The 25,022-nt window shown below is 40.6% G+C and overlaps 1 protein-coding gene across 1 annotated transcript in view; it reads right to left on the minus strand.

Annotated features, from left to right (window-relative positions):
- Positions 1 to 582: 582 nt before the first annotated feature.
- PLCB2 (phospholipase C beta 2) overlaps positions 583 to 25,022 on the minus strand; it is a 191,495-nt gene continuing 167,055 nt past the window's right edge. Inside the window, exons 22-32 of the mRNA XM_073566732.1 lie at positions 21,426 to 21,530; positions 16,295 to 16,383; positions 15,821 to 15,905; positions 11,663 to 11,707; positions 10,679 to 10,877; positions 8,852 to 9,017; positions 8,535 to 8,611; positions 6,862 to 6,957; positions 6,624 to 6,681; positions 1,920 to 2,006; positions 583 to 1,472 (exon numbers count right to left, since the gene is read on the minus strand). Of these exons, the coding sequence (XP_073422833.1) occupies positions 1,068 to 1,472; positions 1,920 to 2,006; positions 6,624 to 6,681; positions 6,862 to 6,957; positions 8,535 to 8,611; positions 8,852 to 9,017; positions 10,679 to 10,877; positions 11,663 to 11,707; positions 15,821 to 15,905; positions 16,295 to 16,383; positions 21,426 to 21,530 (1,412 nt within the window). The 3' untranslated portion in view covers positions 583 to 1,067. The remainder of the gene's footprint in view (positions 1,473 to 1,919; positions 2,007 to 6,623; positions 6,682 to 6,861; positions 6,958 to 8,534; positions 8,612 to 8,851; positions 9,018 to 10,678; positions 10,878 to 11,662; positions 11,708 to 15,820; positions 15,906 to 16,294; positions 16,384 to 21,425; positions 21,531 to 25,022) is intronic.

The raw sequence follows: 25,022 nt of genomic DNA on the forward strand, positions 1-25,022 counted from the left end.
GAAATAAATTAAATTACCCTTAAAAATCACTACCCACTCCCCTTAATTTCTGAGTTGCTGAGAGACTGTGTTTTGCCAGAATTTTTGCCAAACTCGATCTAAGAGGGGCTTATAATCTCATATGAATCCACCCGGGAGATAAGTGAAAAACCACCTTTAGAACTAGATACGGACATTTTGAATATCTGGTCATGCCTTTCGGCCTTAGCAATGCCCCTGATACCTTTAAGCACTTCATTAATGATGTTTTTCAAGATTTCTTGGATCAATTTGTTGTTGTTGGTCTCGATGACATTCTTATATTTTCAGACTCCTTGGAGGAGCATAGCAGACATGTTCAGTTAGTCATCGAACATCTACTGAAAAACCATCTCTATATCACACTCGAAATATGTGAATTCAAACAAACCAGGACTCAATTTCTGGGATATATCATCTATCCAGAAGGTCTGAGCATGGATCCCATGGAACTTGGTCTTCATAAGTTCAGTAGATTGGAGCTAAAATACCAGTTGAAAACCATGCTATTTTTTTTAAAGAAAAAGTGGACTTTTTTTCTAATCCTGTACACTTCTTTTAACGTGTTTTTTTGACAACTCCACCATTGTCTGCCAAATACCTGATGCAGCAGAGGGCGGAACTGTCAATCAAGGAGAAGACGGTGATATTTATCGGAGAGTAGGTACACTTGGAGACTAGCTTGCAGTTTGATTTGAAAGTTAATTTTTCAACACTGGCACTATTGCTTTTCTATCATTCAGATTTTTTTTATTGTTGTCTATCACCTTTACAGCTGATTTCATTAGTAAAATTGTCCTTACCGGTTCGACTTTAACTCCTCTACAAAACTGGTAAAGATCATGGTTTAAATATATACATTGAGTCCCATCAGAAAACATCTACATTTAAATATTAATATTCCCATTACCCAAATATAAGTCACCTCCCATTATCACAAACCAATAATTTAAATTTCCAGTCTAACCCTATTCGCCATTCCAAATGCAAAAATAATTCTGCCTTGCAGATGTATCCGAGATGGCTAGGAATATTTTAACAAGAATAGGTTATTGTTTGGACGCTTCCCCTGAAGGAGTCTTTCCTACTACGTCTGAAGCTGTTGGAGTGCCACTCGGTAATGCATCGGTTGCAGATGTCTCGCACAACAAAGCAGCTCTTAAAATTGGTTCTTCCGTGGCAGAACCACCAGTTAAAGATTTATCTTCTACTTCTGTTGCAGATGGGTCAATTTGAGTATCTGATTCCTCAGGAGTTTTTGTAACCGAAGATTCTACATTGTCAGATTTTCCAAATAGAAATTGCCACCTATTTACATGGTTCCCTGGCTCTTTTTTCAAAGATTTGGCTTCTGAGGGAAAATACGGTGCCATGCAATCATGTACCGCATCTGGTATTTCCACTTCTAGGTTCTTAATCTTCCCCTGGTATTCCTGTTCAAGGTCTTTTTGAGTCTGTAAGGAAAGGAAAGGAATGAAAAATTAAAGTTTGTGGACAAAATAATGCAACAAACACAACATGGTTTAAGTCATCATTTTCCTTCATGGTGCCCTCTTTTGTTCCAAATAATTTCCTGATATCTACATCTGTCAAGGAAATTGCCATTTCAGTGACCACAATGTGTAGACCAGTGTTTTCCAACTCCAGTAATCAAAAGCCAACAACAGATCATGTATTTAGGATTTCCTTTTCGGAATTATCACCGGGGCAGTACTTAAGAACTCTTGAAAACATGATCTGTTGGAGGCTCTTGTGGACTAGAGTTGGAGAACACTGGCGTAGACTGAAGAACCCAAGTGTTATGGTTAGCTGACAATGAATGAGATAGGGTCCAAAGGAAAATAAGACTATGAGGCTCTCAGTAGATGAGACAATTACTTCATATATACATATACTCATACCTGCTCTCTTTTCTCTTTGATTCTCTGCAGTCCTTCGGCCTGTTTTTCTTCTAGTTTCTGTTGCTGATTGCCCCATTTATCAGATACCTGTTAGATTCATGTATTTATTATACTAGTATAAGTTTTAAGGTTATATGCAAAACCAGACAAAGCCTATGAACAATAGTGGCGCCATTTCAGGTGAAAAAAATTGCCCTTTTCTAATCCTAGACAACCTTTTGAAATTATTTTGGGGTGTTCCTTTATATAAGGAATCCTCATAACGGAATCAGAGAAAGTGATGCCATTTCTCTATGATATTTGTCTGCTTTGCATCTTACATTAATCCAGTCCTGAGAGTGAAGGAGTTACAGTGGCCCTCCTTGTTTCCAGCTGTACCGGAGATTATGCAATAGCCCCACAGAAGAACAAAAGGAATGGCATTTGCTCTAAAGATACCAATTTAGCAATACTGCTGTAGTACCACTGTCTATTTATTTAAAGCAAACCTGTTAGCAGTTTTGGCCGGTATACGATACGGTCATTGCCTTTCAGGGCTTATCTACAGCATTCTATAATGCTGTAGATAAGCCTCCGATCCGACCTGCAAGATAAGAAAAAGAAGTTTTATTGTAGTCATCCTGGGGGGAGGGGCGGTCTGGTTCTGTCTGGTCCGATGGAAGTCGCAGGCCCGGGTCCGGTGCCTCCCATCTTCTTGCGATGCCGCCCTCCTGCTTGAATCATGGCTTCCCGGCATCACGCTCCTGCGCATGCATACTTTTCTCCCCTGTTGAGGGCAGAGTAAAGTACTGCAGTTGCAGGCGCCGGGCCTCTATGACCTTTCCCAGCGCCTGGGCACTACAGTACTTTCCTCTGCCCTCAACAAGAGGGCAGACAAGTACGCCTGCGCAGGAGAGCGATGCAGGGCAGCGATGAAGCAAACAGGAGGGTGGCATCGCAAGAAGATGGGAGGCATCAGACCCAGACCTGCGACACCGTACTAGACCACCCCCCCTTCCCGGGTGAGTATAATAAAACTTAATTTTCTTATCTGGCACGGCAGACTGGGGGCTTACAGTTGTGGCCAAAAGTATTGACACCCCTTCAATTTTGTCAGATAATACTCAGTTTCTTCCTGAAAATGATTGCAAACACATTCTTTGGTATTATTATCTTCATTTAATTTGTCTTAAATGAAAAAACACAAAAGAGAATGAAGCAAAAAGCAAAACATTGTTCATTTCACACAAAACTCCAAAAATGGGCCAGACAAATGTATTGGCACCCTCAGCCTAATACTTGGTTGCACAACCTATAGCCAAAATAACTGCGACCAACCGCTTCCGGTAACCATCAATGAGTTTCTTACAATGCTCTGCTGGAAATTTTAGACCATTCTTCTTTGGCAAACTGCTCCAGGTCCCTGATATTTGAAGGGTGCCTTCTCCAAACTGCCATTTTTAGATCTCTTCACAGGTGTTTTATGGGATTCAGGTCTGGACTCATTGCTGGCCACCTTAGAAGTCTCCAGTGCTTTCTCTCAAACCATTTTCTAGTGCTTTTTGAAGTGTGTTTTGGGTCATTGTCCTGCTGGAAGTCCCATGACCTCTGAGGGAGACCAAGCTTTCTCACACTGGGCCCTACATTATGCTGCAAATTTTGTTGGCAGTCTTCAGACTTCAAAATGCCATGCACAAGGTCAAGCAGTCCAGTGCCAGAGGCAGCAAAGCAACCCCAAAACATCAGGGAACCTCCACCATGTTTGACTGTAGGGACCGTGTTCTTTTCTTTGAATGCCTCTTTTTTCTCCTGTAAACTCTATGTTGATGCCTTTGCCCAAAAAGCTCTACTTTTGTCTCATCTGACATTCTCATTCTTCCAAAATGTTTTAGGCTTTTTCAGGTAAGTTTTGGCAAACTCCAGCCTGACTTTTTTATGTCTCGGGGTAAGAAGTGGGGTCTTCCTGGGTCTCCTACCATACAGTCCCTTTTCATTCAGATGCCGACGGATAGTACGGGTTGACACTGTTGTACCCTCGGACTGCAGGCCAGCTTGAACTTGCTTGGATGTTAGTCGAGGTTCTTTATCCAACATCCGCACAATCTTGCGTTGAAATCTCTTGTCAATTTTTCTTTTCCGTCCACATCTAGGGAGGTTAGCCACAGTGCCATGGGCTTTAAGCTTCTTGATGACACTGCGCACAGTAGACACAGGAACATTCAGGTCTTTGGAAATGGACTTGTAGCCTTGACATTGCTCATGCTTCCTCACAATTTGGTTTCTCAAGTCCTTAGACATTTCTTTGGTCTTCTTTCTTTTCTCCATGCTCAATGTAGTACACACAAGGACAGAGGTTGAGTCAACTTTAATCCATGTCAACTGGCTGCAAGTGTGATTTAGTTATTGCCAACACCTGTTAGGTGCCACAGGTAAGTTACAGGTGCTGTTAATTACACAAATTAGAGAAGCATCACATGATTTTTCGAACAGTGCCAATACTTTTGTCCACCCTCTTTTTATGTTTAGTGTGGAATTATATCCAATTTGGCTTTAGGACAATTCTTTTTTTGTTTTTTCATTTAAGACAAATTAAATGAACATAATAATACCAAAGAATTTGTGTCTGCAATCATTTTCAGGAAGAAACTGAGTATTATCTGACAGAATTGCAGGGGTGTCAATACTTTTGGCCACAACTGTATCTACAGTATGATAGAATTCTGTAGATAAGCCCTGAAAGACAGCGTCCGTAGCTTATATTGGCCAAAACTGCTCACAGGTTCCCTTTAGGCTATGTGCACACGTAGCGTTTTAAAACGCTCACTAAAAACCGGACTCCTTCCCAGAAATCGCGCGTTTTTTTCCGCGCGATTTCACCGCGATTTTACCGCGATTATGATCGCGATTTTGCCGCGATTTTCGCGTGCGTTATTCAAGCACTTTCCAAGCGATTTGAAGCATCGCTTGGAAAGTGATTGACAGGTTGGTCACACTCGTCAAACATAGTGTTTGACAAGTGTGACCAGGTTTTTACTATTGAGGCCGCCTATGCGGCATCAATAGTAAAAGATAGAATGTTAAAATGCTAAAAAAAAAAAAAAAAATCGGGGTATATTTACCTTCCGGCGTCCCGCGCTGCATTCCCGGGCCTCAGCGTTCCCAGTAATGCCTTGCGAGACCTGTGATGACAAAGTCTCGCGTTGCTATAGCGATCTCGCGAGACCGCTAGAGTCACGCGAGACTACGTCATTACAGGGCCTTGCCGCAAGGCATTACTGGGAACGCTAGGCCGGGAATGCAGCGCGGGACACCGGAAGGTAAATATACCCCGATTTTTGATTTTTTATTCTTTTTTTACAGGGGTATGGTACCCAGGGCCTGGAGGACAGTCTCCTCTCCTCCACACCGTGGGTACCAACCGCACATGAGACGCTTAACTTCCCGCATGGTGGGCATAGCCACATGTGGGAAGTAAGCGATTCTCATGCATTCCTATGGGTGCGGAATCACGGCAATTCTTTGCGATTCCGCACCAAAGAATGAGCATGCTGAGATTTTTTTCCGCGATGCGATTCCGCCACGGAAAAAAGCGCAGCATTAGCACAGCATGTGCGGAATACCATAGGAATGCATGGGGGGCGTTCTGTACACGATTTTTAAGCGTTTTCGCAGCGTTTTTGCGCCGAAAATCGAGGCAAAAACGCTTAAAAATCGCTACGTGTGCACACAGCCTTAAAGTTGTAACAGATATACTTCCCTGATACAATGTTAGCGTTATTCTAATAATCTGCTAATCTATTTTAATAATAATCTGCTAATCAATTCCTTCACCAGCTCCCTATTGCCCAGAGACTCTAGTTCAAAACCCTAACCTTGGCACACAAAGCCATCCACAACCTGTGTCCTCCATACATCTTTGACCTAGTCTCCTGGTACCTACCTGCACACAACCTCCGATCCTTACAAGATCTCCTTCTCTGCTTGCCTCTTATCTCCTCTTCCCAAAATCACATACAGGATTTTTCCCATGCATCCCCCCTACTCTGGAACTCTCTACCCCAACATATCAGACTCTTGCCTACCATGGAAACTTTGAAAAGGAACCTGAAGTCCTATCTTTTCCCACAAGCCTATAACCTCCAGTATCCCTTGTTCCACCATGCCGCTGCACAACCAGCTCCACCCTCACCTACTGTATCATCACCCATCCCTGGTAGACTGTGAGCCATCACGGGCAGGGTCCTCTCTCCTCCTATGCCAATCAGTGACTCGTTTTGTCCAAGAATATTTTACTTATTTTTATTACGCACACCCCTTTTCCCATGTAAAAGTGCTATGGAATAAATGTCGCTATAATAATAATCTGTAATACTTGATAAAATGGTTTTACATAGATTCACATCGCAGATGTGGTGACAGTACTCCAAGAGACCGTGACTTTGTGACTTCCTGAGAAAAAATGATTATTGCTTATTTACAGGAATTTACTATTTTACTATTACATGTTCGGTATGTCCATTTGTAACAGCTAACTATGGAACTTCCCTCAGAACCATCTTGACCTGACACTTGAGCGTGTTGCCTGTGTGCTCTCCGGCCGTACCTACTGAACATGATCTGAGGTGACCCTTTGTGGAGCCTACTGGGCTAGTCTAACAATAGCACACAATAATAGTATTAGTAATGCAGCATTTATGTACAAATATTTCTGACGACGATACCAACCATTTGTAGAACCTGCACCACTTCTTGAATGTGTGAGTTATTTATTTCCTTTTTTAACCTGAAAGGCATGAAGTATACACAATTATACATCAAGCGATTATCCACCCGTGGTGCAGGATATGTTTTTCATCTCATCTTGGTCTCACAAATAAGACATGTACCGTTATGTTGAATTGTCAATTAGCATGTATAGTATTTTCTTATTAAACAGGAAATGAAATATTTAGGATAATCGCACCTCTCCTGAGCAGCTTTATCCATCGTATTCTTGCTCATGGTTTCCAGTCTTTCCATCCTCTTCATCTCCAGCTTCTTCTTCATCTGTTTAGTGTCACTGTGGAAAGACGCATTATTCACATGCTTGGACCTCACACTACCTTGGTTCTGGTTTGATGGAACCTGCCTTGGTTTTGCACTGTGACATAAGGCAGCTCTTCCCATTGCTGGATTTATATTTTCTCATATAAATATCATTGGGACTTTTTTTTTCCTTCACGTCTACCTGTCTGTAGGCCTGCTTTCCATCCAAAAACTGAAACATTCTTGACAACCAACATTAATTTCTCTGAACTTGATGATACTCTAGATTCTTTTTTTTTTTGCTAGAAATTTCTTGAAATAGATGGTTCTTAAAGGGCCGTTAGACATACAAAATATATGTTGCACTGTCTTTCCTAAAACTCTTGCTGGAAATGCAAATGGAGTGAACTCCTTAGAAGAGGACAAGCAAAGGTTATAAGTAGTCAACCTAATTTCATAGATGGTTTCTTAATAGACTTAATAATAGTAGTAGTAGAATCAGTAATGATTTGGGGGCACCAGGTTGTTATCTGTCTGTCTTCAGCATGGAAATTAAACTTTTGCATTTCAATGGGCACTGCATGGTTATTTGTATACTAGAGTTGAGCTTCCCAGGATCCTGGACTTTGACCATGTCTGTAGTCTATGACCAGAGCACCTCCTACCACCTGTGGCATCCCCAATGACCCCTTCTGTCTTATAGGCCCAGTAACATCATTATGTTATGTCACTACACATGCATGATGTTGTGGGGGGCCTACTAATTAGAAAAGGTGCTGAGGATACCGCAGGTGGAAGGATGTTTAGTCTGGTGGCCATAAACTACCAGGATCCCGTGATTCTACTTGCTAAACCCCATATGGAGGACAGAAGGTTTCCAGCAGAAGGTACTGGACAGGACAACATCTAAAGTAATTAAGGCCTCATTCCGATGTGAATGTGTCATGGTCTGGCTATGGACAGTGACTCATGGACTGGCTATGGGTTTTCTGACTCAAACTAGACACCCTCACAGACAGATTTGAAGCTGCTGAGTTTGGTTTAATAGACCGTTGGCCAGTCAGTGCATCACATTTAAATTTAGCCTTCAGGCTGGCCTTGGCATTGGTTGCCACTAATGATGAACGAATGTGCTCGGATAATCCAAGCACATTCGGGTGTTATCGGAGGATCTGGGAGTGCTCGTATATTATGTTCTAGTCCCTGCGGCTGTATGATTCGCTGATAAGACGTTTTCCGAGCACGTTTGCTCATCACTAGTCACCACTTTTTCTTATAAAAAGCTTTCAAGTCATTCTTTCTCCTCCATAGTGCAAGTAGAAAAGCAGCGCAAGCGCAGTGAAGCAGCTGGAGAGCCATGTAGTGCAACAAATGCCTCCATTCATCCTATAGATTTTTATTTATTTTACTCATTTATGACTTCGATGTCCAGATAGGACTGACTATTGATCGAATAAAAGGACATGATTTTACTAATAATGAGAATGGAACTCAAAATTAGCTACAGAATATTAGTAAATTGGTGAAACCCATGTCGTGGCAGAAAGTAACCAACCCACTTGATAAGTAGCATGTATGTTCATTTAGGAGTACAGTTAGATAGAACCTTACCTGTCTGTCGATTCCTTCAGGACTTTCATTTCCGTTGTTTGCTTTTCTTGGGCTAACTCCAGCAGTTTGGCAGCTTGCTGTTAATGAAGGCACGTCATTAATAATTCATCAATAATTCATCAATAATTCATTTATGGAAATAATTTGATTACTAAAAATATTAAACATTTTATGACGACCACCCAGAATTGAGGAGTGATCTTCTCGAAGAAGATGTGGTGCAAGTAAAAACAAATCACAGCAGGTCTTATCAAATTAGGCAATATGTTTTTGTCTATGTAACCACATGCACAGCTGTAATTTTAGGTCATGCATACTTCAATGGAGTGTTGTTCTTTCCTTTTCCAGATACTCTCATGCAGCTCCTCTCCCTGGCGCATCAGTTCCTGCTCCATCTTCTCTTTCAATTCCACCACCTTAGAATCTGGTTTACCTGGGATTTCACCAGCACCCCACACTGAGCCATAGTCATCTTCCAGACTTCTACAATACATAAGCATTATTAAATTCACTGCCTTCACTGCCGCCTGCTCTTACGTTAGTGCCAAACTTCACTGTAAAACTTTGGTTGGTAGAACAAGGGTTAAATGACTATTGGGCCTTAAATTTAAAGTATACCTTTAGATTTAAGTGACTTTTAATAATAAGCTGTTGTAAGTTCATATGAGGAGTAAAACTATTTCTGGTCATTATATGACTTGTATTCTGCATTTTCACCAGTTTCCCCTCTGCAGGTTCTCTCTAATTTCTAGTTCTCTCTGAGCTAGTGGCTGGAGACTAACTGCTATGTCTCCCATACACAGCACATGAGATGTAAGGGATTTCTGCTCTCCTGTATGAATCTAGCACATGTTCAGAAGCAGAAGCATGGAGAACACTATAAAGCAGTACTGAGCAAAGGTAGCTGTGAATCTAACTCTGTGGTGAGCTAAACACTAACTATAAAGCAAAAAGCACTAGCTCGGTGCCTTTTTCTGACTCTGCTCCTCTCCTCTCTGTAAACTTTAATAGATAGCTCTGATTCCCCAATGAACGCAGCGTCTACTTTGTTTAAAATTATTTTAGCAGTTTTTAGCTTTAATGATGAGTTCAAAAGGCATGGGGATATTTATGATGATGCAGGTGTGTTAAGAAGATGTATTTGTATTTTTTCAATTTTTTTTTTAAAATACATTTTTTAAAATTATTAAACTTTTTTAAATTATTTCCTTAAACTTTACTTACTTTAATAACTTGTGTCATTGACAAGTTATTGCATGACCCATTAAAAGGGGTTTCTCCAGTTTAGAAAACTTACTTTCTTATAGTCCATATTAGAGAATTCAGAGTTAATAGATAGGGGTAGTACTCTTATTAGTTTCAGCTCATGGCAATTTACAAAGAAGGTCTCTTGCTCTGGATGACTTATTCTTTCTTACTTAGATAACCCCTTGATGGGAATGGGCAATGTAAAATGCTTAGTAGGGTATTCTCATGTTACTAAAGTGCTTTAGTTAGTTAGACAATTTGAAAATAAGCAAGTTTACGATTGACTTGCTTTTTTTATATACTGTTATTCTCCTGCTGTCAGAACTTTTATATCACATAGTGCACAACATGTTTCCAAAGAGCTCGGCCACCAGAGCCTGGCTGGGTTTGTGCGCAGTAGTTCCATTTCAGGAGAGGACTTAAACCTTTAGAGAACGTTGCCCTCCTTTTTTGCATGATGCAAACTTTGACGTCCACAAATCCACAAATACCCTATGCAGTTTGGGCCTTTGTCAGACCTTCATCAGAAATGAATGGCTAGGGGAGAACAGGAAAAATGACAGTGATGCAGCTATGGCCAATCCTCTTTTTGAGTGTAGCGCTAAACACAAGCAAAGATCCGTCATACCCCTAGTGCTTAATTTCTGCCATTTTTCTTCTTTTCCCAGCCACCCGTTTCTGAAGATCCAAATGTTGTATGGTTATTTGTGGATTACTTTCATAATAAAGCTCAAAGTTTGCATCATACAAAATGTTGTGCCAGGTTCTCTATTTTACTTGACCAAAACATTGGCCAACTAGTGAAGTGTGGTTTTCCGGAACACCATCCACCCAAAGTACCGAGCATAAGCTTCATAAGCTTCCTCCATGCCGTTAGAACCGTGGCCCACACGTACTTGCTGGTTTTCTTGCAGATTTTCTTCTTGTTGGTCTGTGTGTACAGGTCACTGAAGGCACTGGTATACTTTTGAAGGATCTCTTCTCTACGTTTCATTCCTTTGCGCTCCTGCTCCTTCAGCTCTTTCTCGTGCTTCTTCTGAAGTTTCATAAAACCTTTGTGTTTTTGTAAGTCGTCCTGATTTGTGGTTTCTAGTTCTAGAATATATGCACGGACATTATACACAAATTTTCATTTTTAAATGGTTACTATTCCATTTGCTACACATTTCTACAACCAAATTTTATACTTTGTAGATAGACCCAAAATTGTATTTTCATCCAACCTTTGCGGTTTTTAGAAAATCTCATTTTGATCTCCATTCCTTTTCCTACTGTATTCTCAGTTTAGTTCAAGGTTAAATCAGACAGGTTTTTCCAATCTTATTCAACTTTTTTATTCTAAATACAGTGCCACACTTGTCCACAGGTTGTGTGTGGTATAGCAGCTTAGACCTCTAATCACAATGGAGCTGAGCTACAATACCAGACGCAGTCCATGGACAAGTGTTTTGGCCATTAGACCACATATTACCACCACATAGTGACCGCAAAATACCACATCATAGCATTATAGTATATGGGTGACAGATGCTACTCTTAGGCATCCGTCACAGCCTTCGTTTAATATCTATGACAGAAGCTTTTCCTGGTGCATTAAACAGGGTCAAAAAATACATTGTGAACAAGACCTTACAACTTCAGACAATAGGAGATCTGTTCTGTCCCTTCTTATTATAATGTGGGATTGTGAGCGCTATACTTACTGCAGCAATAACCCTGTATTGTATTTAGGCTATCGCTTATGGTTGTTTATATTTGTTGCCCTATTTTTCACTTCCTGACAAAAAATGTGAATATTTTTAAAATAAAATATGTCTAACAGAAAAATAATTTCTCCCCTACAAAACAGTTCATGCTTGGGTTGCTACTTTTTTTTTTACCTGCTGCTTCATTTGTAGAATCCACTTTTCCACTGCTCAACGAACCTAAAAGTGAACAGAATATTAACCACATATATGCCATTATTGATTCTAGAGATGAAGTCATACGAAACCCTATAGGAGAGGAATAATTGAGGCCTTTAGTATGATGCATTTATTGCCCTTTTTTTTATTGTCACAATCCAATAACCACAACATTTTCTTTTTCCGTCTTTGTAGCCGTAAGAGCTTGTTTTTTTGCTCCATGTGTTATATTTATCAAGAACACCATTTTATGAACTTATTTACTAAAGCGGACCTGTCCTTTTCCACATGTATGACTTAAAAGCTGCTGTTCTCCTGAATCCGGCGTTGTTTTTCTTTTCATCCTACGCCTCTCCATTCCTGAGATACGGCCTCTTCTTCCCTGTATATAATTCTAGTCTTCTCAACCAAGTGGGTGTGGTCATCCAAAAGATTCCTCCAGGAGAGAGTTTAAGAACACACCCACTTGTTAAAAAGACTAAATCTATATGTAGAGAAGAGGAGGCCATAATCTCAGGAAAGGAGAGGCGCAGGAAGAAAAGAAAAACGTCGGATTCAGGAGAACAGCGGCTTTTACACCAAGTTAAAAAAAATTACATATTGATTGCAACTGACGGGTCCTCTTTAACTTTTTTAGATGGAGAAAACCAGAAAAAGCCATGTGTTAATAATAACAAATTATCTGTATCTTATGGGTCTATATATTTGCAGCTATACCAAATATGTATATTTTTTGTAATACCGGTACTTTTTATCATTGTTTTTTACTATTACCTATTTTACTAATTTTGCAGGATAGCAATAACACCCTTAACGGAAAAATATCTCGCCACATTCTAGCTGGGATATTTTTTTTTATGTGACTTGCTTTTTTTATGGGAAAAGTACCTCTTTAGTTGAGCGTCTATTAGATACTTATCAGTTATTGATTAACCCCTTCCAGAGGCAGCCAATTTCCATTATTCCGTTTTTAATTTTTCCTCCCCTTTTTCCCACAGTCATAACTTTTTTATTTTTCTGCCCACATAGATATATGAAAACTTGTTTTTGCAGGAGTTGTACTTTTGAATGACATGATTCATTTGAATGCCGTCGCTAATTTTACTGCATACTTTACTGAAAATGGAGAAAAAAATTCCAAGTATGATGAAATTTTGAGGGAAAAAAAACAACAACACAATTCTGACATTGTTTTCTGGGAATTGTTTTTGCAGCGTATGTTGTGTCGAACAAGAGAACTTGCAATACAATGCTCCTCCTCGGTAAGATTACAGAGGCACCAAATCTATTTAGTTTTTTTTAATTATTTTAGTGGTAAACAAAAATCAGAACTTTGAAAAAAAACATTTTTTGGGTTGTTTTGCCATTTTCCAAGACCCGCAAAGTTTAAATTTTTTCGGTCAATAGAGCTGTGCGAGGGATTATTTTTTGGAGGGAGAGATGATGTTTTTAGTGATACCATTTTGGGATAGATATGACATTTTGATTGCTTGTTACAGCATTCTTTTGTGGCATTGTAGCGACCAAAAAATTTTCAATTTTGACGTTTTGTTTACGCAGTTTACTGATCAAGTTAACTATTTTTATATTTTGATAGATCGGACTTTTCTGGACACAGTGATACCAAATGTGTATTTTTTTAATTGTTACCTTTAATTTTAATGAACGGAAAGGGGTTGATTTGGATGATTATTTTTATTTTTTTTACTTATTACAAAACTTTTTTTTTAACTTTTTATTATATTTACTAAGCTGGGATCGTCTGATCGCTTGTGCTATATACAACTATACCACAGTATTGCTGCATATAGTAAAAATCACGGTCTCTTTTGTAGCCCGGCCACAGGAAGGGTTTCAAGGGAGCTCCGTAATGACGTGCATCAGGGTCTTCAACAGAGGACAAAGACATAGGCTAGTTTCACATTAGCGCTTACGGCCGCAGCGTCAGGCTGTGCACGGCCGCCGCTAAGCCCCGCCCCCTGCTGCGCCTCCGCCGGTAGCTCCGCCTAAGGGCGCATGACGCTGCATGCGTCCTGCGTCCCCTATCTTTATCACTGGGGACGCAGGCCTGTTGCATTTTGGTTGCGCTCAGCGCACCGTCAAAAAGACGCATGCGCCGCCAAACGCATACTGCGCACGGCCTGCGCAGTGATAAAGATAGGGGACGCAGGACGTATGCAGCGTCATGCGCCCATAGGCGGAGGTACCGGCGGTGGTGCGGCAGGGGGCGGGCTTAGCGGCGGCCGTGCGCAGCCCGACGCTGAGGCCGTAAACGCTAATGTGAAACTAGCCTTATATGTACAGTGGGGCAAAAAAGTATTTAGTCAGTCAACAATAGTGCAAGTTCCACCACTTAAAAAGATGAGAGGCGTCTGTAATTTACATCATAGGTAGACCTCAACTATGGGAGACAAACTGAGAAAAAAAAATCCAGAAAATCACATTGTCTGTTTTTTTTTCATTTTATTTGCATATTATGGTGGAAAATAAGTATTTGGTCAGAAACAAGCAATCAAGATTTCTGGCTCTCACAGACCTGTAACTTCTTCTTTAAGAGTCTCCTCTTTCCTCCACTCATTACCTGTAGTAATGGCACCTGTTTAAACTTGTTATCAGTATAAAAAGACACCTGTGCACACCCTCAAACAGTCTGACTCCAAACTCCACTATGGTGAAGACCAAAGAGCTGTCAAAGGACACCAGAAACAAAATTGTAGCCCTGCACCAGGCTGGGAAGACTGAATCTGCAATAGCCAACCAGCTTGGAGTGAAGATATCAACTGTGGGAGCAATAATTAGAAAATGGAAGACATACAAGACCACTGATAATCTCCCTCGATCTGGTGCTCCACGCAAATTCCCACCCCGTGGGGTCAGAATGATCACAAGAACGGTGAGCAAAAATCCCAGAACCACGCGGGGGGACCTAGTGAATGAACTGCAGAGAGCTGGGACCAATGTAACAAGGCCTACCATAAGTAACACACTACGCCACCATGGACTCAGATCCTGCAGTGCCAGACGTGTCCCACTGCTTAAGCCTGTACATGTCCGGGCCCGTCTGAAGTTTGCTAGAGAGCATTTGGATGATCCAGAGGAGTTTTGGGAGAATGTCCTATGGTCTGATGAAACCAAACTGGAACTGTTTGGTAGAAACACAACTTGTCGTGTTTGGAGGAAAAAGAATACTGAGTTGCATCCATCAAACACCATACCTACTGTAAAGCATGGTGGTGGAAACATCATGCTTTGGGGCTGTTTCTCTGCAAAGGGGCCAGGACGACTGATCCGGGTACATGAAAGAATGAATGGGGCCATGTATCGTGAGATTTTGAGTGCAAACCTCCTTCCATCAGCAAGGGCATTGAAGATGAAACGTGGCTGGGTCTTTCAACATGACAATGATCCAAAGCACACCGCCAGGGCAACGAAGGAGTGGCTTCGTAAGAAGCATTTCAAGGTCCTGGAGTGGCCTAGCCAGTCTCCAGATCTCAACCCTATAGAAAACCTTTGGAGGGAGTTGAAAGTCCGTGTTGCCAAGCGAAAAGCCAAAAACATCACTGCTCTAGAGGAGATCTGCATGGAGGAATGGGCCAACATACCAACAACAGTGTGTGGCAACCTTGTGAAGACTTACAGAAAACGTTTGACCTCTGTCATTGCCAACAAAGGATATATCACAAAGTATTGAGATGAAATTTTGTTTCTGACCAAATACTTATTTTCCACCATAATATGCAAATTAAATGAAAAAAAAACAGACAATGTGATTTTCTGGATTTTTTTTTCTCAGTTTGTCTCCCATAGTTGAGGTCTACCTATGATGTAAATTACAGACGCCTCTCATCTTTTTAAGTGGTGGAACTTGCACTATTGCTGACTGACTAATACTTTTTTTCCCCACTGTATAGATTGGGCCATGCTGTAAGATCCAGATCCGATGAAGTATGCCTGGAGGATGCTCATACAAAACGGCATGTATTTAGTCTGGATAATTCACACTATGGATAAATAGCTTTGAAACCTTATATGAATAACTCCCAACTTTGTCTTTGAGAGGTCAGTCTGGGAATAAGCAATATTAGTCAATGAATATAATACATTTCAATTATTAAAAAAAAATAGGTAGAAAACCTTTAGTTGCTGTACAATTCTGCAGCAACACGTTGGACAGTTTTATAGAGCCGCTCATCCCATTGCACTGAAGATTCACAGATTTCTAAAATAAGAGATAGCAATTAATTAGCTTATTTTTTTAGTATAAGACAATCACAGGGCTTCATTGCGCTGCATCGGGAATGGAGAGGTTACAGCTCATCTGCCACCATCAAAGTTCATTTCTAGCTTTAAAATTGACGAGTAACAGTGCCCTACAATTTTCGGGCTTTATATTGAAATGAATGGATTAAAAACCAAGTGAGCGGCCACCTTTCCATTCCTGACCATCCGAGATATAGGTGTGGGTCCAAAAGGAGGAACCTGCCTCTGTCGATATGATATAAATGTCCCAGATTGGACAACCCCTTTATAAAAAAAAAGTCATCAAGCTTATAACAAATAGCAAAAGTAAATTTCATGCGGTGACGTTATAAAACGTTGCCTCCCTACCTCATCAAATGACGTCTTGTTGTTCATCTTTATTGATTTCTCAGTGGCTTTAAAAGCTTTGATGGGGTTTGAGAGAGCATGAGTAAGTTCTGTAAAACAGGAGTCGTCTTGTAAATTTGTGAGTGGAAGGATTGCTACTTCCTACAGGTGGTGCTAGAGGTCAAGTCCTATTCCTCTCTGAAGAGACAATTTGTATATTTCATTTCCCAGAGGAGCATGCATGGTGTTTAAGTCTCCTCATACTGGCATGCCAGACCTGACATGTCACTCTCCACAAGGAGGAGAAAACTTACCCCTTAGTTCGCAGTCTTAGGCCTGTTTCACACTTCAGTTTTTTGACATCAGTCAAAATCCGCCACTTTTAGAAAAAAAATGGATCCGCCCCTTTTTTTGGCGGATCCGTTTTTTTCCCCATAGACTTACATTAGCAGCGGATTTTGACTGATGGTCATCCGTTTTTTGACGGAACCGCTAAAATTTTAGCGGATCCCAGGCGGAGCAGACGGACAATGAAACTTTTTTTTACACTGGCGGACTGCTTTTTCTGACTGCCCCTGCCCGGGAGAATTTCTCAGCAATGCATTTTAACCCTATACGCCGTCTGGAAGCTGCGAAAAAAATGTCTCTCTCTCTCTCCCGCAGTTCCTTTAAATTTCCTAACTTTTCCAACTTCAGCGGATCCATAAAAAAAATCCGTCCGGTTACATCCATTGGTGTCACAACGGAAACAGATCCGTTTTTCCCATCTTTGGCGGATTGCAACTGAACAAAAAAAACAGTGTGAAACAGGCCTTAGCCTCTCACCTAGCTAGTTCAGATCTCATACTTTGCACTGATGAGGGGCATTACCCAAAATCACCATGGCTGCAAATTGAGATTCTGATTTGACTTTTATCCTATGTCATATTGCAAGGTTTGATAAATAGTCAATACTGAATTTTAGACAATATTCACACTCAGAATTTTTTCAGCATTTTTTATGCAATTTTTCAGCTGCATTTTACAGTACCAGCAAAGTCTGAGATTTCAGAAGTCTCATTCACACAGCTTGTTTTTTGGGCCTCAGGATTTTGTGCTTTGCATGGTTTTTGCACAATGAAGCAAGTCACTTCTTTCAGCATTTTTTCTGCATTTTTTTCTGCGTTTTTCATCCATTGAAAGTAATGGGTGATGAAAAAACGCTGAAAATCTGCACCAAAAATCACAGGTATCATGTAGCATGCCAAAACCGCAGCAAAAAATGCACAAAAACCACAGCGGCAACCAAAGCACCAAAAACGCAGCAAAAACTTGTGTTTTTGCAGCAGTTTTTTTCCTGCCAAGAGATCAGGTTTTGCTGCAGAAACAAAGCAACAAAAATGACTAGTGTGAACATTGCCTTAGTATTGCCAATTTTGATAGTTGGCAGTAGAGTTCTAGTCCTCTCTGAAGAGGCAATTTGCATATGTGATATCAAGCTAAAAAGAAATATAGAGGAATCCAGTTTTAAAGAGTAACTAAATTTATTTTTTAATTATTTTCTCCAATTTGGAAAATTATTAAACTTTGCAAAACACTTTATTAGGAGATTTGTCTTCATTCCCTTAAAAAAAAAAAAAAAAAAAGGTGCATGTAAGGCTGGTTTCACATTAGCGTTTTTTAGCGCAGCGCATCGTGCGTGTCCATGCGCATGCACCATGCGCTCCTATGTTTAACATGGGGGCGCATGGTCTAGCGTTTGCATGCGTTTTCGTGCACATGCTTTTTTTGTAGTGTGCGCCTAGGCGCGCCGGACGTAACCTGTTGCATTTTTGGTCCGTCCAACCTGTGTCAAAAAAACACATGTGCACGGAATGCGCCAAAATAACACATTACAATCTATGGGAACGCAGGCATGCGCATGGACATGCGCACGCCTGCGTTTAAAATCGCATGCGTTTTAAGAGTTAACATGGCTAGAAACTGGTTAAAACGCATGCGCCTAAAAAAAACAAACGCATGCAAAACGCATGATGCGTCTTTTGCAGGCGTTTCTATTGCTCACGAAACGCAGTGCTAAAAACCGCTAATGCGAAACTAGCCTAAGTGACTTCCAAAAGTCTATTTCCCTGACTTCAGCTGCACTGATATCAGAACTTTCTCATTTGGAGTACAGATGATGGCAGTGATGGGTCAGCCCCTGTGTCTCACTGTGTACTCCAAATCAGTATTTTCTGATAGCAATGCAGATGAAGGCAGGAACTAGACTGAGGAAAAACATGGGAAGCCATTTACATGCTTACATTACATTATAAGAATAAAGTAAAATCTCCTAATAAGGTGATTTGCAAAGTTTCATAACTTTCTATGCTGGACAATATAATTAAAAAAAATGAAATAAATGAAAGTTTAGTTACGTTTTATGTATGAATTATGCTGCAGGGGCCTTCACAAGAAAAAAGCAAACTACATAAACAGCAGTCCCAAATACAATCAGTGTCTCCATGCAGTGTCGGACTGGGGTGCCAAGGGGCCACCAGTAACATTGACTTTGGGGGGGCTCACTTTTCACCTGCATACAAATATTGCATGACCCTTGTTCACAAATGTACCTATATCTCTATATACTAATAAAGTGGGTAGTTTGGTTAATGAATGATGAGATGCTTCTTCTGAACAGAGTGAATCAAGTGAATTATGCCAAGTACTGCCCATACAGTAGGATTGGTGGTCTAGATCTGCACAGGTGCCCACCGGGGGATTCCACTATTCCCCTATGGGCCAGTCCGAGCCTGTCTCCATGTGAGGTTGTCAGTTCCCAGCAGTCCTGTTGGTCCAGCAGAGCTGTGACATGGCTGAGTGGACTGTGGAGAATGAATTACGTCAGTCCAACCAACTGTGAGAAAGTCCAGAAAATAGAGGGTTGGAGGGTGAACCTGCAAAGACTTGCAGACAAATAAAGTGGAAAGAATATTCATGCAGTGAACTAGAGGACCCCGAGACAGCCATGTTTCAGACCAAGATTAGAAAATATCAGAGAAGTAATTCTCACCATGACAAATGATGTTTGGATTCAAGCACTTGACTCTTGTGTTGTCCTGGCAGATAACCCAATGCCAGAGCTTCTGTGTCTAAGTAGTTGGGGGACATGGCTGTTGACTGAACGAGCATTTGGCCATCAGCCATCAGTCAAGCTATATCTGCATGAGATTCAAAGAGGACGAAAGTGTCCCATAGACAAGCAGTGTGAGAAGATCACCCATTTGCTTAGACCAGATTACCTGGGACAAATCTCACATACTGTTCATGTTGGTCATCTTCTTTAACAGGACTACCCTTCTAGAAGATCATCTGTAAATGTTGGTGGCCTCCTCAAGGAGTTTTTACTGTCACCATATCAAAACCAGTTGCTGTTTTTTTATTATAGATTCCTATTGTTCTTTCTTCTGAAAGGATGGTGGACTGTGCTGTCGCATTCCTACCACCAATCGTTGTGTGTATTATGTTGTGCATCTTTTGTATATATTATAAAGTGTCTTGTGATATGATCATGCAAAGTGTTTTAAAGAATGTTAGTAATATATAATGTAGGATGTGATAATGTAAGTAATTATAGTGTATAGTAATGTAATTCATAGTATAAAGTATAGGACAGATAGTATAAGGATGTAGATAGTTTACTGTAGCATAGGTAGTGATGATAGGGTAAAACAATTAATGTTTGGGAATAGCCCACAGGGGCGTCTTTAGTGTAAGGGCAAGAGACTGCTTCCTGTGAGTTAGGGAGAAAGCATTAGAAGTGCTAAATGAGCTGAGCTGCCTTAAGGGTGACCCGGAGTGAGAGGAGACTAAGGACGAGGGATAGTGAGAGCCTAAGCAGAATTGACCGACGAGAAAGAGAGTGGCCTGCCGAAGAAGGGTCCTTGGATAGGAAAGTGCGTCACGAAGCCTAGACCTCATCTGTAACGCAGAAGGTAATGGGCTTAAACAGGAATGAGTACGTGGGACCAGTGAGGGTACTGAGCGGAAGAATCAGGTTGCCAGTAGTGAAAGAAACAGGAAGTGGAACCGCTGAGCAAGTAAGCAGACTATAGCGGTAAAGCTGAGTTGTGGCGAAGTAGAGAGAAACAGTGTGTCTAGAAAGCCCTGGAGTATACTACAGAGGAAGGAAACTGTGTGGAATAATGCTTCATACTTGAAAGGAAACATCAATAAGACTTTGTAACTGCTATCACTTGTATATAACCCTTACCAAGTAATCGTTCAATAAATACTTTATCGGAACAGAAGTCCCTCTCATTAAACTGTGAACCACCTGCTCCTGGCCAGCCCACAACACCAGCTACATGTGGTCTGCATGGGCGTAAGGTCCTCACAGCACAAGTCCACACACCCAGCCAGTACCCACACTTTCATGTAACATGCCAGGGCATTGAAGACAAGTGCCTCGCCTTTGACTACCACCCACTGCTGTCATGTTACACTTTGACCATGCATCCCTTTGACTTGTTTTTGCATGCAATTTTTAAGCTAAAATCAGCATCTACATAAAAAATGCAGTGAAGTATCTCAATCCTTCAATCAAACTTTTCTTTTTTTTTTAAAACAAATCCTTTTCAGATTTTGCTATGAAAAAAAATTATATGTTTAAATATAATCCTTCAATCTGTAGATAGAAACTGAGTATATTTAAGGAGCACCAGGTAAAATATGCCAGGTTCAGCTCATATTTTGTTCCTGCTGCTCCCCTGAGTAATTAGTTTTTTTTTGTTGTTGTTTTTTTTTAAACCGTCACATGGTTTATGGGTCTTTATATTTAGTGCTAATTTTTATGGTCCCTGCGACGAGGGTGTGGCTTACATGATTCTCAGGGGGCGTGTCTTGCATTATTATCCTGTGAGCCACACCTCCTTGATAAAGCTTATAAAAATTAGCACTAAATAAAAATTCCCACATCTCTGGAATGGTTTGGCTGATTAAAAACAAACACTGGCATACTCAGGAGAAAAGCGGGAATAAAATAAGTCCAAAAATTAGCCATTTTTGACCATGAGAAAGGTCCACTGTAAGTAACTATATTTTCCAATATGCTATGAAGAAAAGTCGTTAGTGACGCTGCTGTCATTAAAAGTGACAAAAAAATAGGACATCAGTGTTAACATGCTGAATGTACCTGCCCATGTATCCGGCACGTAGTCTTTCACCTCCACATAGACAAACAGAGATGGCATTGTCAGTGGCATGTTGCTTTCACTCCGAAGACATATATGATGGTAGCCTGACGATAAAATCAAAGGAAAATCTTGTATTAAAAAATATATTTCATTTGACAAATGACAAATGACACTGCAAGAAATGACCTGGAAACCATCTGCAGAGACTTTGAAGACTTAGGCAAGAAAGTGAAAGAACTGGGAGCGCAGGTGGTCTTCTCTTCCATCCTCCCAGTGGATGGCCATGGAACAAGGAGGTGGAATAAGATTCTGCAGGTGAACAACTGGCTACGTCGATGGTGCCGTCAGCAACGATTTGGATTTCTGGATCACGGAGTGAACTACTTATACGATGGACTACTTGCTAGAGATGGGGTGCACCTTACGAAGACTGGAAAGCATGTATTTGGAAGTCGCCTTGCTACACTTGTAAGGAGAGCTTTAAACTAGAACAACATGGGAAGGGAAGCAAAAGACCAGAAAAAGCCATACACCTGACAAATGCTATTGAGAACTCTGCTAATAGAAGTGGAAAGGAAGAACAAAGACGAAAGAATCTAATTAATAAAAATATTGGAGAAAGAGAAACCAATCACAAACTAAAATGTTTCTATACTAATGCACAAAGCATGGGCAACAAACAAGGAGAATTGGAACTACTAACACAGGAAAAGAAATATGATGTCATTGGAATCACTGAAACTTGGTGGGACGATACACATGATTGGAATACAAGACTAGAAGGATACAACTTATTTGCAAGAAACAGACTTGATAAACGAGGAGGGGGTGTTGCATTGTATGTTAGAAACGCATATATCTGCACAGAGATTGAAGCTTCAGAGACTGGGAGTTCTGTGGAAACTGTTTGGGTAAGAATACAAGGACAGAACAATGGAAAGGACACCATTGTAGGCATTTACTACAGGCCGCCTGTGCAAGCTGAAGATATGGATGAACTCTTTATGCATCAAATGGCCAAGTTCTCCAAAAAATATGACATAGTTGTCATGGGAGATTTCAACTATCCAGACATTTGTTGGGAATCTCTCTCAGGCAAAACTAACAGGTCAAGGAAATTCTTATCCTCTCTTGCTGACAACTTTATCTTCCAAAAGGTAGGGGAGAAAACAAGGGGAACTGCTACCTTGGATCTAATCCTTATAAACAGGGAGGAAATGGTTGAGGAGGTAAAAGTGGCTGGAACCCTAGGAGGTAGCGACCATGCTATTTTAGAATTTTGGATAACTAGAGGCGGAAGACCTGTGAAGACTCAGACGTCAAGGTTAGATTTCAGAAAGGCAGATTTTAAGGGATTCAGAAAGATAATTGGAGGGATCCAATGGCTGGATATCCTTAAAGACAAAAATGTCCAGGAAGGATGGGAAATCTTGAAAAATGAAATTCTCAAAGCACAGTTGTTAACAATTCCGAAAAGAGGGAAGAATAGGAAGCATTTAAGGAAACCAGGATGGGTGAACACAGAACTTAAGCACATGCTAAAAAGGAAGAAAAAAAATGTTTATAAAATGGAAAGAGGGAGGCATATCTAAAGAAGAATATAATGCTGTCTGCAGAATCTGCAGGGCACAAATCAGATTATCTAAAGCTGAAAATGAATTGAGGCTTGCAAGAGATGTCAAAAGCAATAATAAAGGATTTTGGGGATATGTCAAAAGTAAAAGAAAAGTCAAAGATGCTATAGGATTTTTACAGGATGAAAATGATGAAATGGTAAGACAGGATGTTGAGAAGGCTGAACTTTTAAATTCCTATTTTGCATCTGTTTTCTCTCAGAAAGGAAATGTAACACCAACTGTTATTCACTGTCCTATTAAGGGAATAGAAGAATCCAGGATATCTATAAACAGAAAGATAGTGAGGAAACACTTAGCTAACCTAAATGAATTCAAGTCTCCAGGTCCAGATGAATTACACCCCAGAGTACTGAAGGAGATAGCAGAAGAAATTTCTGAACCACTCTCCATAATCTTTGAAAATTCTTGGAGAACAGGAGAAGTGCCAGAAGACTGGAGAAGAGCAAATGTTGTTCCTATCTTCAAAAAGGGGAAGAAGGTGGACCCAGGCAACTATAGGCCGGTGAGTCTGACTTCTATACCAGGAAAGATCTTTGAACAAATTATTAAACAACATGTAAGTCAATACCTGGATAAGAATGAAGTGATCAAACAGAGTCAGCATGGGTTTGTAACTAATAAGTCATGTCAGACTAACTTAATTTCCTTCTATGACGGTATCACTGATTGGGTGGATCAAGGAAATGCTGTAGATATAGTATATCTTGACTTCAGCAAAGCATTTGACAAAGTCTCTCATACAATCCTTATTGAAAAAATGACTAAGTATGGAATGGACAAGGCAACTGTTAGGTGGATTCATAGCTGGCTTAGTGATCGGACCCAAAGAGTGGTCGTAAATGGCTGCACATCCAGTTGGAAGAATGTCTCAAGTGGGGTACCACAGGGCTCTGTCCTGGGCCCTGTATTGTTCAACATCTTTATCAACGATTTAGATGAAGGAATTGAGGGTAAACTGATTAAATTTGCTGATGACACAAAGCTAGGAGGGATAGCTAATACTAGAGAAGAGAGAGAGAGGATTCAAAAAGATTTAAATAAACTGGAGAAGTGGGCAGTAACTAACAGAATGGTTTTTAACAGGGAGAAATGCAAAGTACTACATCTGGGCAATAAAAATGAAAAAAGCATATATAGAATGGGAGGAATAGGGCTAAGTGACAGCACATGTGAAAAAGACTTGGGTATACTAATAGATCACAGGCTGAATATGAGTCAACAGTGTGATGCAGCAGCAAAAAAGGCAAATGCAGTTCTAGGATGTATTAACAGAAGCATACAGTCTAGATCACGTGAAGTCATTATTTCCCTCTACTCCTCTTTGGTCAGACCTCATCTGGAATATTGTGTCCAGTTTTGGGCACCACATTTTAAAAAAGACATCAACAAACTGGAGCAAGTTCAGAAAAGAGCGACTAGAATGGTGACCGGTCTGCAAACCCTGTCTTATGAGGAAAGGTTGCAGGATTTGGGAATGTTTAGTTTGCAAAAGAGAAGACTGAGAGGAGACTTAATTGCTGTCTACAAATATCTAAAGGGCTGTCACATTGTAGAAGGATCAACTTTATTCTCATTTGCACAAGGAAAGACTTGAAGCAATGGGATGAAACTGAATGGGAGGAGACACAGATTAGATATTAGAAAAAACTTTTTGACAGTTAGAGTGATCAATGAGTGGAACAGGCTGCCACGAGAAGTGGTGAGTTCTCCTTCAATGGAAGTCTTCAAACAGAGGCTGGACAGACATCTGACTGGGATGATTTAGCGAATCCTGCTTTGAGCAGGGGGTTGGACCAGATGGCCCAGGAGGTCCCTTCCAACTCTACGATTCTATGATTCTATGATTTATGAAACTGAATCAGAAAGCAAGATGGAGCAGATTTATTAATGGCAGGAGTAGGCCCTGAAAAAGGTGTCATATCATGTATTATGGAGCTGAGACATACCAGTCTACAGTTG

Source organism: Dendrobates tinctorius, unplaced genomic scaffold, assembly GCF_039654945.1.
Source record: "Dendrobates tinctorius isolate UK_male_01 unplaced genomic scaffold, ASM3965494v1 ptg000019l, whole genome shotgun sequence".
NCBI classification, from domain to species: domain Eukaryota; kingdom Metazoa; phylum Chordata; class Amphibia; order Anura; family Dendrobatidae; genus Dendrobates; species Dendrobates tinctorius.